At 33.4% G+C, this 17,603-nt stretch overlaps 1 protein-coding gene across 6 annotated transcripts in view; it reads left to right on the forward strand.

Moving 5' to 3' along the window:
* The window catches only part of ERBIN (erbb2 interacting protein), a 188,206-nt gene that overhangs the window by 115,950 nt on the left and 54,653 nt on the right, over positions 1 to 17,603 (forward strand). For all 6 annotated transcript variants that reach the window (XM_069096431.1, XM_069096432.1, XM_069096433.1 and 3 more), the window contains exons 9-13: positions 6,581 to 6,644; positions 9,147 to 9,221; positions 11,595 to 11,739; positions 13,592 to 13,664; positions 17,032 to 17,161. In XM_069096431.1, the coding sequence (XP_068952532.1) occupies positions 6,581 to 6,644; positions 9,147 to 9,221; positions 11,595 to 11,739; positions 13,592 to 13,664; positions 17,032 to 17,161 (487 nt within the window). The remainder of the gene's footprint in view (positions 1 to 6,580; positions 6,645 to 9,146; positions 9,222 to 11,594; positions 11,740 to 13,591; positions 13,665 to 17,031; positions 17,162 to 17,603) is intronic.

The following is a 17,603-nucleotide window of genomic DNA, read 5'->3' on the forward strand; positions in this document are numbered from 1 at the left end:
TTGTTTTTCTGCTTGCTGTTTGTAGTATATTTGCCATCTGGTTCTGCTAGGTCCCTTTCCTTCCTACTTCCTACCTCCACCCCACCCCCCCTCATTATTTCCCTTAAGAGTCTTGTCCTTTTCCTTTAAATGACTCTAGTTAGGGGCGGCCAGGTAGCACAGCGAGTAAGAGCAGAGGCTCCAGTGTTGAGAAGACCTGGAGATCGAATCCCGGGCTCAGACACTTAGCACCCACCCAGAAACACCTGGCCGTGTAACCTTGAGCAAGTTACTTAACCCCAATTGCTTAGGGGCGGCCAGGTGGCTCAGTGAGTAAGAGCACCGGCTCTAGTGTTGGGACGACCTGGAGATCAAATCCTGGGCTCAGGCACTCAACACCACACCCAGAAATAACTGGCCGTGTAACCTTGAGCAAGTTACTTAACCCCGATTGCTTAAAAAAAAAAAATGACTCTAGTTAAAAATTTTCTTCTTCTGTATTGTAATCCTTTGGTAATTTGATATATGTGATTCCCTTAAAAATTTTAAAGTTAAGTTTGTGGTGATATTTGATAATGTTATAAAATTATGACTTTTTATTCAAGTAGAAATATAACTCATTTAAGGAAAAAAGGTATTTCAGAAGTATTTAATTTGTTGTTTGTAATAATTTAAATTTTCATGCTTCAGTATGAATAGTGTGTATTACATTATGTGTATACTATTATTTGTAGTTCAGCTACCAGAAACCTGATTCATCCATAACAGTCATAAACCAGAAAGGAAGCAAAAAAAGATTTCCAAGCAACTTAGGGTCACAAATTCCATGCCCTGAATCTTATGTACCTTTTTCTAATCAACTTAATTTAGTAGTCACTCTCTTATATACACAATTTTTAAAAGAATATAATAATTTGGGGTGGCTAGGTGGCACAATGAATAGAGCACTGACCCTGGAGTCCGGAGGACCTGAGTTGAAATAAGGCCTCAGACACTTAATACTTACTAGCCATGTGACCTTAGGCAGGTCACTTAACTTCAATTGCCCTGCCTTCCCCCCTCCAAAAAATTTTTTTTTAACAATTTGATTTCCAGGCCTACAGCAACTCAGAAGCAAAAAATTAAAAGGGAGGAATAGCACTGCTGCATAAATATAATTGAATCATAGTTACAGGGTACATCAAAAATCATATAATCTAGCCCTTAATCAAAGAATCACTCCTTACTCCCAACGGTACCATTAGGTGACCATCCATCCTCTCCTTGAAGACCTTTGCTTGAACCTTTTCTAAGTGATAGGGAACTAACCTTCCCTGTCTCCCCCCAACTTCTACTGCTCCCCTCCCAAATTACCTTGTACTTAAATGCTGTGTATGTGTGTGCGATAACATGTGTATGTTGTCACTCATCGAAATGGAAGCTTCTCGCAAGCTGGAATTATTTCATCCTTTATGCTCTTATCCCCATATCTCTGTATACACAATGCTGTGTCTCTTTAGTTATTTTGACTTAAACTCTTGTAAGGAAACCCTACTTCCACTGTCTCTCTTTCCCTTACTTTCAAGTCTCCCACCCTCTCCCACTTGTTACTTCTTTCTCTGTGTTTCAGTTTTGCTTTCTGGTTCCTTTTTCTTTCTTGATTTCATGTAGTTATTTAATTTTTCCTCTTTTTCCCTCTCTCAGTTAGTCAAGTAAAATCTTTATTTCTTCTCCTCCCCTCCAACTTGTTTTGTTAACTTTTAAACTTTAGTTTTCTCCTTTTTCTAAAAAGCATTACTTTCCCTCATTCTCTTCATCATGTCTCTTTCTATTCTAAACTTTTGTTTTTTGATGCATGTCATTTATATTTATTTAGTCCTTCAAGTTCTGTATTCCTCATGTAATTAAAATTAAGATGCCACTTTTGAATTTTTTCTTCCTAACAATTTCTATGTTTTTACCTTGTAGATCTTGTCTCTAAGCCCCTTTTTTAGAAATGCCAATTCTCCCAGGTAACAGAATGAACAATCCTACCGCGAGTAGGAATCCTCCTATGTCCCTTGATTATGCAGTTCATTATTGCTCTTTGCATGATCATTTTCCCCATTGGTTATTCAGTCTCCTCCCTGCATACATGTCCTCCCACTCTTCCAGTTGTCATTTGTGCATGTGCACCTTTCCGGGGGTAGGATGAGCAGTCTCTTTAAGCACCAAATCCCTATAGATTATAGCCATTGTAAAGTCCTGATCTCACTTTCTAGAATGTCTCCCGAGGGAGCATATGTCAGTGGTACTCACTCTCGCCACTGAAGCAAGATCCCACCTCATTTCTCCCCCCCTCCCTTTTTTATCCCTTTCTTTGCCTCCTCACACATTTCTCTTCTTCCTGAGAGACTACAGAAATTATTTTCCCTTTATCGTTAGGTTTTTCCTTGATTAGAGATTCACTCATACTTTCCTCTGTCATCTTACTCCTGTCCCTCCTTTTATGTACCCCTCCCATGTTGTAATTTATTCCCACCAAAAATTATTGATTTGACTTGTGGGCAGTATGTTGTGAGGTTTATACATAATGTTTCAGGCCTGTTTCTCTATCACTTCTATTTGATTCTTTTCACCTGGTGTGCATCTACAAGAAAGTTAATGTTTTTATTTATCTTTCTTGTTTTTCTTTTTTCTCAGGTGTTTGGGAAGCAAATAATTTCTTCATTATATTTTCTTTCTAGAAATGTTTCAAATACCTCTCTTACTGATGAATGTCCATCTCTTTTCATTAATGGTTATGCAGGATATGTCACCTTGGATTACATTTTGAGCTCCTTTCCTCCTTGGAGCACATTCCCTTACCTTTTATGGTTTCTGGTGAGAACAGCATAGTTTTGTGTCATTTGAATTTTCTTTCCTTTATATTTGAAGGTCTTTCTCCTGGTTGCTTGCAGAATTTTTTTGCTCCTCACTGGAATTATTAAATTTAACCATTAGATATCTTGGAATTTTCAGCATAGGAATTTTTTTTCTGGAGGTGACCTGTGTGTTCTTTTGGTTGATATTTTGTTTATATTTTTTAGAATTTGGGGACAGTTTTCTTTCTTGTATTATGGTGGTCAGGTTTTTTGATTTGTTATGTTTCTTCTGGGAGTTTTGTAATCCTTAAGTTGTCCCCACACATCCTGTCTTAAGGGTCAATATGTTTAGCTTATATGGAGATCATATTATCTTTTAACATTATTGCTTTTTGCTTCTCTAATTCCAGATTTTCTTTCACTTCAGTGTATTTGCATCCCCAATTGTCTGCAATCTATACTTCTGCTTCTCAGTACCTACTCTTTTTTAACCTGGATAGCACTTAATTTTCATTCATTCTTCACATATTTCTTAGTGCTTATTTTGCACGTGGATTTAAAGACATAAAGCCCTTACTCTAAAGGAATTTGCTCTGTAGTCCAGAGGTAAGGTCCACTATATGTACAATTGTATTACAGAGCAATAAATTGTAAGTTTCATATAAGAATAATTTTTGGTTGCTCTGATTATTGCAATTATTTGTTATCTCACCTTTGATTTTTATCAGTCTTGCTGTATTTTTATCTTTTGCCTCAATGGTCAACAAATATTTCATTGATTTTTTTTTTTTATGTCACCTTGCACAATGAAATGATGATGTAACTGAAACCCCAAAGTCATTAATGATGATCTCCAGATTTTGTATAGCATGAAATTGGGATGGAGGCCATAATAGCTAACATTTATTAAGGGCCTACCATGTGCCAGGCACTGTGTTGTGCACTTTATTAATATTATTGATCCTCACAACAGCCCTGTGAGAGGAAGTACCATTACTGTCACTATTTTATAGTTGAGGAACTGAGGCAGACAGGGGTTCATTGACTTGCCCAGGATTATAGTTGGTTAAGAGTCTGAGACCAGATTTGAATTCACATCTTCCTCCAGGCCTAGCACACTTATATGCTGCATTATCTCATTGTCTCTAGGGTAGTAGAGGAGTGAGTGACATCGTCAGACCTGTGCCATTGGAAAATTATTTTAGTAGCTGGATGGAGGATAGCTTAGACTGGATAGATGAGGCAAGTAGAACAATTAGACAGATTATTGCAGTAATCCAGGTTATTGGTGATGAGGGCTTAAACTAGAGTGGTTGCTATGTGAATAGGAAAAAAAGAACACATGGAAGTTATGATGGAGATAAAATTTGACAACTGTTGAATATATGGGGTGAGTGTGAATTAGGAGTTGAGGATGAAACCAGAGTTGTAAACCTGAGTGACTAGAAGCATGATAGTGCCTGCAAATGGGGTAGATTTAAGGGAAGCTAAATTCTGCATTTGACAAGTTTTTTTTTTTAAATACTTACGAGACATAGAGACATAGATAGTTTAGGATGTGGGATTATCTGCATCCCGAGAGTATTTGAACCCTGGAGAATGTAGATGCTAAAAGGAAGGTCAGACAAGATGAGGATTAAGAAAAGGCCGTTAGATTTGGTGATTAAGAAAGGATGGGAAACTGGAGACAGGAGGTTTAGTTGAGGGAATGGGCTTGGAAGCCATATCACTACATTTTAGAAGATAATGAGGGGCATAACTAAGTTGAAAGCGCGAAGGGCAAAGGACTTTCTTTTTCAAGGGGAGGTGAGGAAATTGTGGTTTGCTGCTTCATTTCTCTTCTAACTCCAAAGACCAGAGTAGAAGTCATATCTCCTGCTTGTTTTTCCTCATTCTACTAGTACTAGCTCCCCCTCCTTCATCCTTGCAAAGGCTTGCATGAAATCACGTCTCTCCCATTTGTTCAGCACCTTTTGATAATTCACATTTAGGAGATACATTAGGGTTTACAAAAACCCTAAAATCTGATAATAATCCCTGGTTTTCTTTAAGACTCAGATAATACACTATCTTCATGAAGTCTTTGCTAATGTCTTTCTTGTCTGATGTTAACTTGTATCTACTTTGTATGTATCTTATATATACATATGTGTACATATTGTCTTTCCATTTAGAATGTGAATTCCTTGAGAGCAGGGAATATTTTACATGTCATTGTATCCCCAGCACTTAGCCTAGCACATGGTAGGTGCTTTGTAAATGCTTGTTTACAAATTGCTCACAATCAAGTTGGTATTTCTGACTTCCTCATTTTAGTTATTAACAGCAACATTCTTCTAGTCATCTTGTCATCTCCTATAGAAAAAAAAAAGAATTTAGTACAAGAATGATGAGGAAATTTAATTTGGAAAAGAGTGATAAAATAAAATGGTATGAATGAAAGTAAAAGGTTAGGGAGGAAAGTAGGTTCATTTGCATCTATAGGGTTATAGCATACTTTGTTACAGTTTATTTTCTTATATTTTCCCCCTCAAAAAGCTAAAATAATTTTTAGTGAATCTTTTTAGTTATTCCAGTTCATAAGCTTTGTCTACATGGCTACTCAATGGATCAAGTCTCATTGATATTTTCATGTTATTTGTGTTAGTGTGATATTGCTGCCAACATCCTAGAAAATAGAGGGGAAACACTTTTTTTAAAAATAGCCCTTCTTATTGGCAAGTGGTTTTTAGTATGGTCGGTATGCTGCATAATGTAGTTTTCACATAAAGTAATATTTCAGTAGCATAAACAGGCAGCTTATTTAACTGAGTTTAGATGAAATAGATGCCTTTGGAATAAGGAAACATTAAAGTACAACTCTTGAATTATTCTGTTATGAAACCATTTGGGTATTTTTGCATTGTTCAAATTCAGATAGTTACATGGAAAATGTTGGTGTTAAGTTGGAGGAAAGAAAGATGTGCTGATTTTAGTTTTAAATTAGTTAAGACCTTATTGTCAGCTAAACATACTTGATTTTTTACAAGTTTTCTTTTGAATGACTTAAAAGATTATTGGATAATGCTTTAGAATTTCAGAGCATTATGGATTTAAAGCTTAGAAGAACTTTAGACGGTACCTAGTTTCTCATTTTTACCAATGAGGAAACTGAAGCTGGAGAGATGAAATAATTTTACCTGGGCATAAAGGTGTAGTGAGTGAAAGAGATAGGATTCAGTTCTAAATCCTTTGTCAACACATCCTATACATTGTACCTCATTCCCTCTAAAATTTAGGGAGGCAATCACTTTTTCTTGAGAATTTCAGAGGAATGTGCATAAGTAAAAGATGATTAACAATGTTTTGGCCACCTTGAAAAGGGCTAGTATTTACCCCAAACTTTTGAGCAGATCTGTTGACGGCACTATGGAATTAAAGTAATCCATTCTCTGAAAATTTCATTCTAAATTTATTTAAGTATAATAGCTGTGGCTAGTTTTTTTTTAATTGTTACTTGATTTCATTTGAAAGAAATTTTAAAAGATCAAGATTAAAAACAATAGTACTAAATTTATTTTAACTCAGTTTTTTAAAGACTTTGAACCAACTTTATAGAAACTGAATATTAAGATCCTATTTCTTTTAGTCTTGGTGAACTAACTAGTGTTAGAAATAAGTCTTGAACCCAGATTCTCTGGCTCTGAAATTACCTGTTCATTACAGAACATTACTGACTTTAATAATCCATTAGAATGCTGAACATTTTAAAATAATTCATTTTTAATCTGTTCACATAGAACCATGAATAGACTGACTCAGCTGGAGAGATTGGATTTGGGAAGTAATGAATTCACAGAAGTGGTAAGTTAAACTAAGTATTACCTAGAACATATTTATAATAAAAAATAAGATATTAAAATCACCCTACAAGCAAATATTTCACTAAATAAATGTTGTTTGTAAAGTTTTTTGAGATGTCTTTAAAATAATTACATTTTTTATTCCCTTTTGCCTGTTATAAAGCTTTTAGCTTTTAATAGGACTTTCAAATTTTCATAAATTTATTTATAGGTTAACCAAAGGACCAAAGATAAAATATCTTATAGGGAAAATGGAAAACTTTAAACAACGATCTAGGACCTAAAAATTAAAATAAAAAAGTAAGTTCCATTTAAAGGATGACCAAGAACTGAACTTTCTTATTTAGCAATTAAAAGAAATAAGATTTGGGGAAATATTATAAAAGTTAAAGCATTCAAATTTATGTCTAATTCAGTTTCTAGGGACAGCACAATTACAAACCAAGATGATTCCTTCCTTACCCTCTCTTCTCTTTTATTTCACTTAGTGATAAGAAGGTATGCCTTTCTCGGGAATCTGAGAAGATAGATGAAGAATAGGTCACTAAAGAAGGCATCTCTGTTTGAGTTAGGGATGAGTCTTCCAGTTGAACAGAGTGTGTTGCAGTATTTGGCCAGAGGATGGTAGAAAATATTGGACACTGGGTACTATAAAAACCAGCTCACAGCATTATTTAGAAAAAGAAATCTTTCAAGAACAAGTAGCTATAATTAAAAAAAGAAAATTCTTAAGTGTGATACAAAATCTGATTTTAGGCATTTGACATTTTTGTTGAGAAAATAACACTTGAATACCTACTCAGTGGGAATGTCTGTTGCAAAATTAAATTTCTAGACTGGTTTCTCTGCCATATACCCAGTCCTCTGAGCCAAAAAACTCAGGCCGTTATTTCACAAATTCTCCAGCAATTACATTGGATTTAATTTAATGTTACTTAAGCAAAATGATTGAGTGTAAATCACCTCCTGACCATAGATTTTTCCTAAAGATCTATTTTCCACCCTCTATATGTGATTCTTCAGTCTGTCCCAGCTTCTTTCTGGTGTATCAGATCTGCCTTAGGCAAGAGAACAACATACACATTGCCCACAATGTGAATAAAGTCACTGTCAAGAGGCATCAGAATTGTAGTCAAATATAAGTTCATTTCCCTATCATATTGCAGTGGAAAGATGTCTAGGTTTGGAAGCAGAGGACCTGGATTCAGATTCTGGCCAGTCTAAGATTTGACATTTGTGGTTATATTATACTCCATTTGTGATCGTGGGCAAGCCACTCAATCTCAGGACCTCCATTAACCTCATCACCTCATCTGTTAAATGATGAGTTGGACTAGAGGACCTATGCCTTCAAGTTCTAAATCTGTGAACTTATTATCTACAAGTATGACCATTTTGCACCTCACTTAAGTACAAAATTTATTTCATTTTTATCCCTGAATCAGCTGATTCTCTTGACTTCTCTAACTTTGTCACCATGCTTCAAATCACTGAAGCTCAAAATCTCAGAATCCCTTGCTGCCTCTCCCTTGATTTGTACATCCAGTCATTTGCCAAATCCTTTCAATTCTAATTTAGCAGTGACTTTCATACCCAATCATCTTTTGTAAGATCATAGGTTTAGAGACATGATCCTAGTCTAATACATTCATTTCACAGATGAGGAAATCAAGGCCTACAGGGATAAAATTATTTCCATGTGGTCTTACCAGTAAGTAGTAAGACTAGTATTTGAACTCAGATCCCCTGATTGCTGATTCAGTGTTCTTTCCGGCACAACATGCTATTTTATTTCATTCCTACTACCTTAGTTTAAACCCTCATTTCCTCTTACTTGACTATGGCAGTAATCTTCTAACTGATATCAGTCACTTCCTCTAGTCTCTACCCACTCCAGCCTTTCCTTGATACTGTTTTCAGAATAATTTCCTAAAGGATAGCTCTGTTCCTATCATCATGCATTAGCTCAAAAACCTAGTTTAATTGTTCTCAACTACCTAGAGCAGCAGGGTCAAATTCAGAAAAGGGGCCAGTAACTGACTTCAGAAGCCACACATTTAAGAGGATCTGTGTTCTGTTGTATTTTTGTTTATTTTGTTAAATATTGACATATTATATTTGATTATAGTTCCTGCTTGGGAGTATCTTGGGCATGTTTATTCCTCTTGGATAGATACTGAAATTCAAACTCCTTAGCAGGGTCTACAATCTGATCCTAGTCTACCATTATAGCCTTATCAACCATTTCCCCTTATATCACTTTATCAAGCCAAATTGAACATGACGTATGCTTGCACACTGTGCCCAAATTTTGATGTACATTATTCCCTCTTGGAATTCTCTACCATCCATCTCTGCTAATAAAGGAGCAGTATTACTGGCTACAGTGCTGATTCTCTATCCACTATGCCACATTGCCCCTGAAATGTTCTAAACAAAGTTTTCCAAATATTTCTCCTGTTTATTTGACTATATTGTTATTTATACTTTTCTTTCCAAACAGCCTGAAGTACTTGAACAACTTAATGGATTAAAAGAATTTTGGATGGATGGTAATAGACTGACTTTTATTCCAGGGGTATGTATCTGAAGTTATAAATAACCTATTTTATACTACTTATTTTTACCGATTATATGGGCTGTGTATCAGAAGCAAATTATACCCAAGTTAGGACATATGCTTCCATCTATATGACCCAGGACAGTGATTTTACTACTGTAGCTCATTTCATTGTTAAACACTGAAAAACTTACTCTCCTTTTTGTCTGTCAGTTGGGGAATGGCTGAGCAAGTTGTTGTATATGATTGTGATGAGATACTATTGTGTTGTAAGAAATGATGAGTAGGGTGGTTTCAAATAAACCTGGAAAGACTTATATGAACTGATGCAAAGTGAAGTAGGCAGAACCAAAAGAACATTGTATACAGTAACAGCAATATTGTATAATGATAATCAGCTTTGAAAGATGTAAACTACTTTGTCAAGACAGAAATCTATGATGAGAAATCTGTCTACCCATAGAGAAAACTGATGAACTCAGTACAAATTGAAGCATACTTTTTTCATTCATTATTTTTCTCCTGGGGGCGGGGGGTGGGGTTGGTTTGTTAAGCACTATGGAAATATGTTTGAATTACATTTATAATTGGTATATTGCTTGCCTTCTCAATGGATGTGGGTGGAGTAACAGGTAGGGAGAACATTTGGAACTCAAAATTTTGAATGCTATAAGTGAATGAATGAATAAATGAAAAAATTTTAAAGGCAAGTAATAAAATAGTAAAGTAAGATAAGTTTAACCATTTTATACTTGACCTAATTTTTTCAACCAGCTTTTTATTTTATCTTTCTCAGCTTGTTTCTCTAAATGTTATTCTCTACTCTTTTGTAGTTTTTATCATTATATTTTAAGTGATCTGTGATTTCCTTGGTTTAGATATTCCTTCTGACAACACAGATGACAGTTCCTCCAGACTTTCTTATCCTGTGTGGTCATGCATTACTATAAATTTTTCTTAGAAAATGTTTCTAGTACATTGGGAATTTTTCTTTCATATAATTGGAAATTTTTGGTTAATTATCAGTTACTTTATCTGTGGAAAATAATTCTACTTTTTAGAGTAATATTAAAATCTTAAATTATCCCCCCAAAAAAACTTGTAAATGACATGGTAGTTTTTAGTACCAGTCTTTTTCTGTAGTAACAACCATAAGTCATATTGATTTTTAAAATTCACATAGTGTATATATAGTTTAAGAATTAATATTAATAATTTTGTTATAAAATCTTAAGCTGGAAAAGATCTCTGGAGTCATCTAGTACAACTTTTTTGTTTTAGATGAGTTAGTTGAAACCCAAAAAATGTATATGACTTACTTTAAGTGACTATGGTTCTACCAAATTGGAACTAGAATTCAGATTTCTTATCTCCCAGACCCTTCTTTCCATATAAACCATACTGGTTTGATGTGTAATTAATAACATTCACATAATTTTTCCTAGTTTTGTCATTCATGGGATGTTTCAAACACTATTTCTGGTTTCCAAATATTTAAGCTAGGCTAGACAAAGTGTACAGCCATGCCATGTCTCCTTTCAATATATCCATTTTCCAGGTAATTAAGATGGACACTATCAATATCAGTAGCCTCTGAATCTCACTGTTGTCCTAATTGTTAAAAGGATACACTCAAGATGACTCAAACCTAGTTCTAAGGACATTTGCTGTGGACTGGTTAGGTTTGTACTTTTCTCACTGTGCTGCTTCTCAGTTGATAGACTAATAAATTCACAGACCAAAAAGGCCACATATGTCTTTTTCCCAAATATGCAGCAGCCTGCCTAACCCAAAGCCTAATTTTTTCCAAAGAGTATGTTTGTTGTCCATAAATGGACTGCCAGTAACAGATGCCCTTAGCCTAATTTCTGTACAAACAGTTGCCCACATTACATTGACCAAAAATTCTGAGTCTTCCTTACTGTTCTTTGAAATGTTAATAAAAGGCACTTACTTTTCACAAGGAAGGACTTTGTTGGAGAAGCAGAAAGGAAGGGGAAAATTTGTGGGGGGAGACTTTGGGATTGTGATGCAGAAAAAAACGAAAGAACACTATCAATGAAATATTTTAAAATACACAGAAAAAACAGGAAAATGAAAAGGAGACAGATAAGAGGATTTGTGTGTTTGTATTTAAATACAAGCTGAATAGAATAGATTCACAATTTGATATACAGTTCTCTTTTTGTCATTTTTATATTATTTTGGCTGTCTTTTTAAAAAGAATGTTAATAGTCCTCTCGTGGTTGTATGTTTTAAAATTATTTAAATTTCTCTTTTGAACTTAATTTTGGATTTTAAGTCAATGTTCATTTTGGTACCTAAACTTTTCTCACTGCTTTTGTTGTGGATCAAGTTATTTCAAGTTAATCAATTCTTTTTCACTCATAGTTGATGGGTAGTTTGAAGCAGTTAACTTACTTGGATGTTTCAAAGAACAACATTGAAATGGTTGAAGAAGGAATTTCAGGATGTGAAAGTCTTGAAGACCTGCTACTGTCTAGCAATTCACTTCAACAATTGCCAGAGTCTATTGGTTTGTATTACCTACTAATTAATATATTCATCCTTTACTAAAATAAAGATGTATACATTTAGCTGCCATACCTGTACTAAATCTAAAGTCTCATTGTTTTTAAGGTGAATCATTTGTATTTCACAGTAGGAAATTGTACGTTAATTTTTTTGTGTGACATTTTCACTTCCATTCATTAATTAACTCCTTTGTTGACATTGCTATCACTGGTTTCCTTTACTTTCTATGGTAGTATCATTCCTTTAGTAACTGGGGGGGAAAAGGAAGGGAAGGGGGAGTCATTTAGGTCCTGTTTCTTCACTGTCCTTGTGCAGTTACCATGAAAATGACTGGAAACTAGATCACATAATGACCTTTCCCATTCCAAAGGAAAGGAGTTTACTGGGCAAACCAGGGGGAAAAAACACAATCTAAGAGAAAGGTGTGGTATTAATAATAATAGTAATTATTACCATTCATATAATGCTTTAAATTTTGCAAAGTATTTTACACACATTACCTCCATTGATCTTTTTGGTACTTAATACTTTGTCAATCTCTCTTTAGAAATCTGTCTCTTCCTCCCTGAATAGAAATGGAGGGCAGTGAAATCTGATGACAAAGTTTGGCACCTTACTAGTTCTTCAAAATGATCTTGTAGCATCATTTAATTATTTAAAGGTGTTGTTGTTGATTCTTAGAACATAAAATACATCCGTATAAAAATCTAAATACAATATATATTTACGATGTAATCTGATTTTGTTATCTTTTTGTTACCTTGTTTTGAATTATGATAGTAAAAGTTCCCATTGCTATATATTCCAAAGTTTAAAACACAGGGTACCAAATTAAATTATGCTCCTTGATTCTAATGCCTCTTTTAGTGAAACCCATTTTCTCCAGGACTTCTTGAAATAAAATGTTTTTACTCTAATCAAAGCAAAGCATCTAATATAAGTAAATTCTTTTTTATATCTGAGTTATATTAAATATAGTTTTCCCCTATAGAAAGTGATTTCTGAGGACTTTGATATAAAATCTAATTCTCTTTTATTTCATAGGTCATTTTTAAAACCTTTACTTACCAAAGGATTTTAGTAAGAGAACATAACCCAATCCTAGTAACTCTTATAAATCTGGCAGATTTTGTCTTGGACACAGTAGTTGTTCTTATAATATATTTGAATTAAATGTAATTCTTGGACTGAATTATGTCAATGAAATGGTCAAAATCTAAAGCATCATCAATTTCATCTCTCTTTTACAAAAACAAAAAGAATTTAGGAATTTCTCATTTGAATTTCATAATTTTAAGTCATTTCCTTTTTACTGATAGCCTTCAGGTATAGTTTTATTGAGAAGTTTCTTCTAATCCAATCTAATGAACACTTTATCTTTTCGCTGAAAATCCATTTTTAAAATTTTCATTCTTGGCATACGTGGAGTTCAATGTAAGAGTTTGAGAGTATCAATTTTAACTTTCTTTGGAGATGTCATTACTTACCATTCTCAACACCTGGACTTTTCCAATCTCTCCATGAATTAGAATTCATTCCTTCACAGATGAAAAACTTTATTATTTACAGTTTACTGCCTAATTCTTATCACTCATTGGCAAATGAAATGTTAACAACTTTTCACACATATTGTCTATGAATTGTCCTACTTTCTATAGAGATATACCACAGATATTTTTTTTTAGAGTTGAATGTTAGAACTTAATGCTAGCAGAATATTTTTACTTCTAGCTGCCTGTTTTGACTAAGTTATAGAAATACAATATAAAATAGTTATTGCTTTTTAGAAGGTGGTTTTTATGCAAAGAAAGCACATTTAACTTTATATAGTATTCTCTGTCTTTTTTTAACAGGATCATTAAAGAAATTAACAACACTTAAAATAGATGAAAACCAGTTAATGTATTTACCAGACTCAATAGGAGGGTAAGTTTTTCATGAAATACCAAGGTTAGAAAGAACTTTCATTCAATCCAGCAGGCCCTAAATATTTTTAGATCAGTATTTATTTGTTTTTATAACGAATCATCAAAGGAGATTCCATAAATATTAAAGTGATTGATTGATAGGTGTATTTCACCTTCTTGATTGCCATAGACACTTCTTCATATATAGTACATTGGACAAAGACATTGGTTCTAATTCTCCAATGAAAATAAATTAGTATAAAAGAGCCAAGGGGGTCTTTTCTATTTCACGTCTACTTATTTTTCTTGTGTTTTCATTTCTAAATGACCTCAAGGTAAGGCATATTTTCTTCCTAATTGCTTTTCAGTGTTTTGTGAGAAGTTTTCATGTTCATAGTCTTAAGAACCTCATCTTACATACATTTTGCATATAAATAAATATACACTCTAAAGCAGTATTACCTTTGTCATGCTCTTACATTTAGAAAATAAATAGCTGACTTTTGGGCTGGGGAGGGGGTTGAGGCTTTGTTTTTGTTTAACACTTTACATTTTCTTGTATTGGATGAACTTTTGAATCTTCTAGTCTGGTCTTAAAATGATGATAGTCAATATTAGCTTTCATGATATTCAACAATGAGATCATTTCTGATACTTTATGTAAAATAGTGAAAACAGCACTTAAAAAGATGTAATCAAAAATAATAGTTCAACTTGACAGTCTGTCCTGGAGCATACACAAATTAAAAAACCCTTAGAGATTAATTTTCAAAGCATTTTGAAGTGGAAGATTCCAGAAGAGTGGAAAAGTTGACAAATGAAGTTGCTGCTGGGAGGAAAAAGGTGACATTAGCAATTGCTGACCCCATATTCTTATTTTCTCATCTCTGAACTCTTTGAGAATTATCTAGGCCTACTTTTTTTTTAATACATTTGATGAAAATATGAGACTTCAAGACAGGTTTTAATTGGTGATTTTTTACAGCAAACCACATTGTTCTGGGCATCTGACTGAATTAATGGAAAAAGATAAGATCTTGCTGTGTCTATTAGCTATTGCTCTGGTTCTTAAAGCACGGTCCATGGACCTCAGGAGCCTTTCAAGAGGGTTCAAGATGTCAAAACAAACTTCATAGAAATTCTGAGATTTTATCCTGTCTATTAAAATATTTACTTCTATCTAGGCTCAGATACTTAGCACCACACCCAGAAATAACTGGCCGTGTAACCTTGAGCAAGTTACTTAACCCCAATTGCTTTAAAAAAAAAAAAATTTACTTTTCCAACTCAATACCTGTGTCAGGCCTCATTTTCAAACAAAACAGCAACAGATTGTTGTTACAACAGATTGAATGCAGAGTGGCAGAAATATGTAAAGCAATGCCACTGTTCTCCCTATTTTGAATATAAATATATATTTACATATTCATTTGTATAATAAATATAAAGAATTCCTGATGGGAAAAAAAAGTTCGAGAATTATTGGTCTATTAATTTTTGAGACAGTTCAGTGTAATGAATAGAGCATTTGACTTTGAAGTCAATTCAGACCTGTTTGAATCTTGCCTCTGACAGAACTTTTTTAGCTATCTGATTCTGGGTAATCACTTTTCTAAGCCTCAGTTTCCTTTAAAATAGAGATAATAATACTACCTACCTCACAAAGTTGTTGTGAGGATAAAGTGAGATAATCTATATAAAGCACTTTGCAAAACTTGAAATGCTATATAAATATTAACTTGTTTAAAAAGGCATTTGATTCAGTACAGCAAAATGCAGCCTTTGAAGTCTTTACTTAAAAAAATATGATTCCATGCATATATTAAAAATTGCATGAGACTCTAATAAATTTGATCCACAAGGATAGGTAGGGTTTCATTTTTGTCTTCCTAAACCTCCACACTTAAGATGGTCATGGGTCTTTAATCAAAGTTTGCAGAATTGAGTTGAACTGTGCACCTTTTCCCATTAATTTAATTTAATATTGTAACATTAGCAAATTTCACATCTGTGGATCATGACTAAATAAGTGACAGAAGGGATCACATAAAGTAAAATGGTCACTTTGATTATTATTTATATAATTATTTATAATAATAATTTAAAATCTAAAAGTTTACACAAAGAAATTTAATGTGGTTAAAATTAGAAAAGGAGGTAATTGAGGGGAATAATTTTTATAGCTAGTTTCATATCTCTAGATCAGCTATTCAAGATGTATGAGGTACTGATTCAGATTCATAAAACTATTAGATAAATTATTATAATAGATAAATAATTAGATAAAATAATCAAAGGCTATGAACAGGCAGTTTTCAAAGGAAGAAATCCAGGCTATCAACAATCTGATGCAAAAATACTCTAAATAATAATTTGAGAAGTGCAAATTTAAAGAATTTTGATATTCCACCTCATTCCCATCAGCCTGGCAAAGAGGACAAAAAGACGAATTTGATGAACCATCAAGTGGGCACAAGTCTGGTCCAGTAATTTTGTAAAGCAATTTGGAATACCCAGCTTATGTCTACTTAGGTCTATGCTACCAAGAAATCAGAGAGAGAGAAAAAGGACTTATGTGCACAAAGATACTTATAGCAGCTACTTTCATTGTGGCCAAAAGTTGAAGACTAAGATGGTGTCCTCTATTGGGAATGACCAGAAAAACTTATGGCATGTCAGTGTAATGGAATATTATTGTAGCATAAGAAATGACAACATGAAGTTTAAGAGGGAACTGAAGATCTCTGAACTGATCAGAGTTAAGTGAGCTTAAGTGGGAGATCACTTTATACAATGAGAACAGCATTATAGAGAAAAAAGAACTGCTGTACAAAGGTTTCTGTATCAGAGTTTTTTGCTTCATTGTTTTCCTTTGTCTCAAAGAGACTTCAGTTTCTCAGTTATGTTTGGAAGTGACTGTGATATAAAGGCAAAGCACCAATAGCATGTATTTGAATAAAACATTTGCTTGGAAAACATTGAAGAAACTAGACAACAGGGAGTAGTACATTCATACTATGAATATAAGAGGTCTCCATGGTATGCAGTAAATTCTGTATGGAGGATTCATGGAAAATCAGGAAAAGAAAATGCACAGGATGAGATGGAATGGGGAGGTTACAGTCTGAATCTGTGTTGAATCGATGAAATTGCAGAGCCATTGAAGTATAGGAATTATCAAGATAAGTGGATGTGTGTAGTAAAGGCAATGAGACTTTGTTATTATTTGTCAATATTGAGCCAGCCTACAATTTGAAAATGCAGGATTGACATGTTTGGTTAAGAACAATATAAAGAATTAAAGGATTCTTATATATGTAAGAATATTAGAAGATTTTGGATTATGCATGTTTGAAAAATTTAAATTTTAAGTTTTCTTATTGCAGACTTGTATCAATAGAAGAATTGGACTGTAGTTTCAATGAAATAGAAGCTTTGCCCTCCTCCATTGGGCATCTTTCTAACATAAGAACTTTTGCTGCAGATCATAATTACTTACAGCAGTTACCACCAGAGGTACTATAAACATTTATTAAAGTAGATTTATGTATGTCAGAGCTTATTCACCTTTTTCTAATACCTTGTGTTTAGTATTTAACCACAAAAATGGCAATTTTGTTTAGGTTGTAATTTTTATTTTACTGTTTGTCTAAAGAAATTACTTCTTTGACTGCTCATCCCAAAAAAGATATATACTGAAATGTGAATGATTCATGAATATTTTTAGTAAATCTTTACAAGTTTGTCTTCTAAACTAAATAACCATGAGTTATTTAGTAGAAAGATGAAAATGTTTTTCTTCATAAACAAAGTAAAAATTGAAAAGGAAACATGCTTTTTATGAAACTAGATAGTACTCTAATTTTAAAATCATTAAATTATCATTGATTAAAATATTTTTGAATATAAAATGTAAATCTTTTCAAATATTCTAAATTCTTTATCTCTACCATTGAAA

This window comes from Petaurus breviceps, unplaced genomic scaffold (assembly GCF_028583685.1).
Source record: "Petaurus breviceps papuanus isolate PSGF00001 unplaced genomic scaffold, PetGlider_PUasm1.0 229, whole genome shotgun sequence".
In the NCBI taxonomy this organism is placed as follows: domain Eukaryota; kingdom Metazoa; phylum Chordata; class Mammalia; order Diprotodontia; family Petauridae; genus Petaurus; species Petaurus breviceps.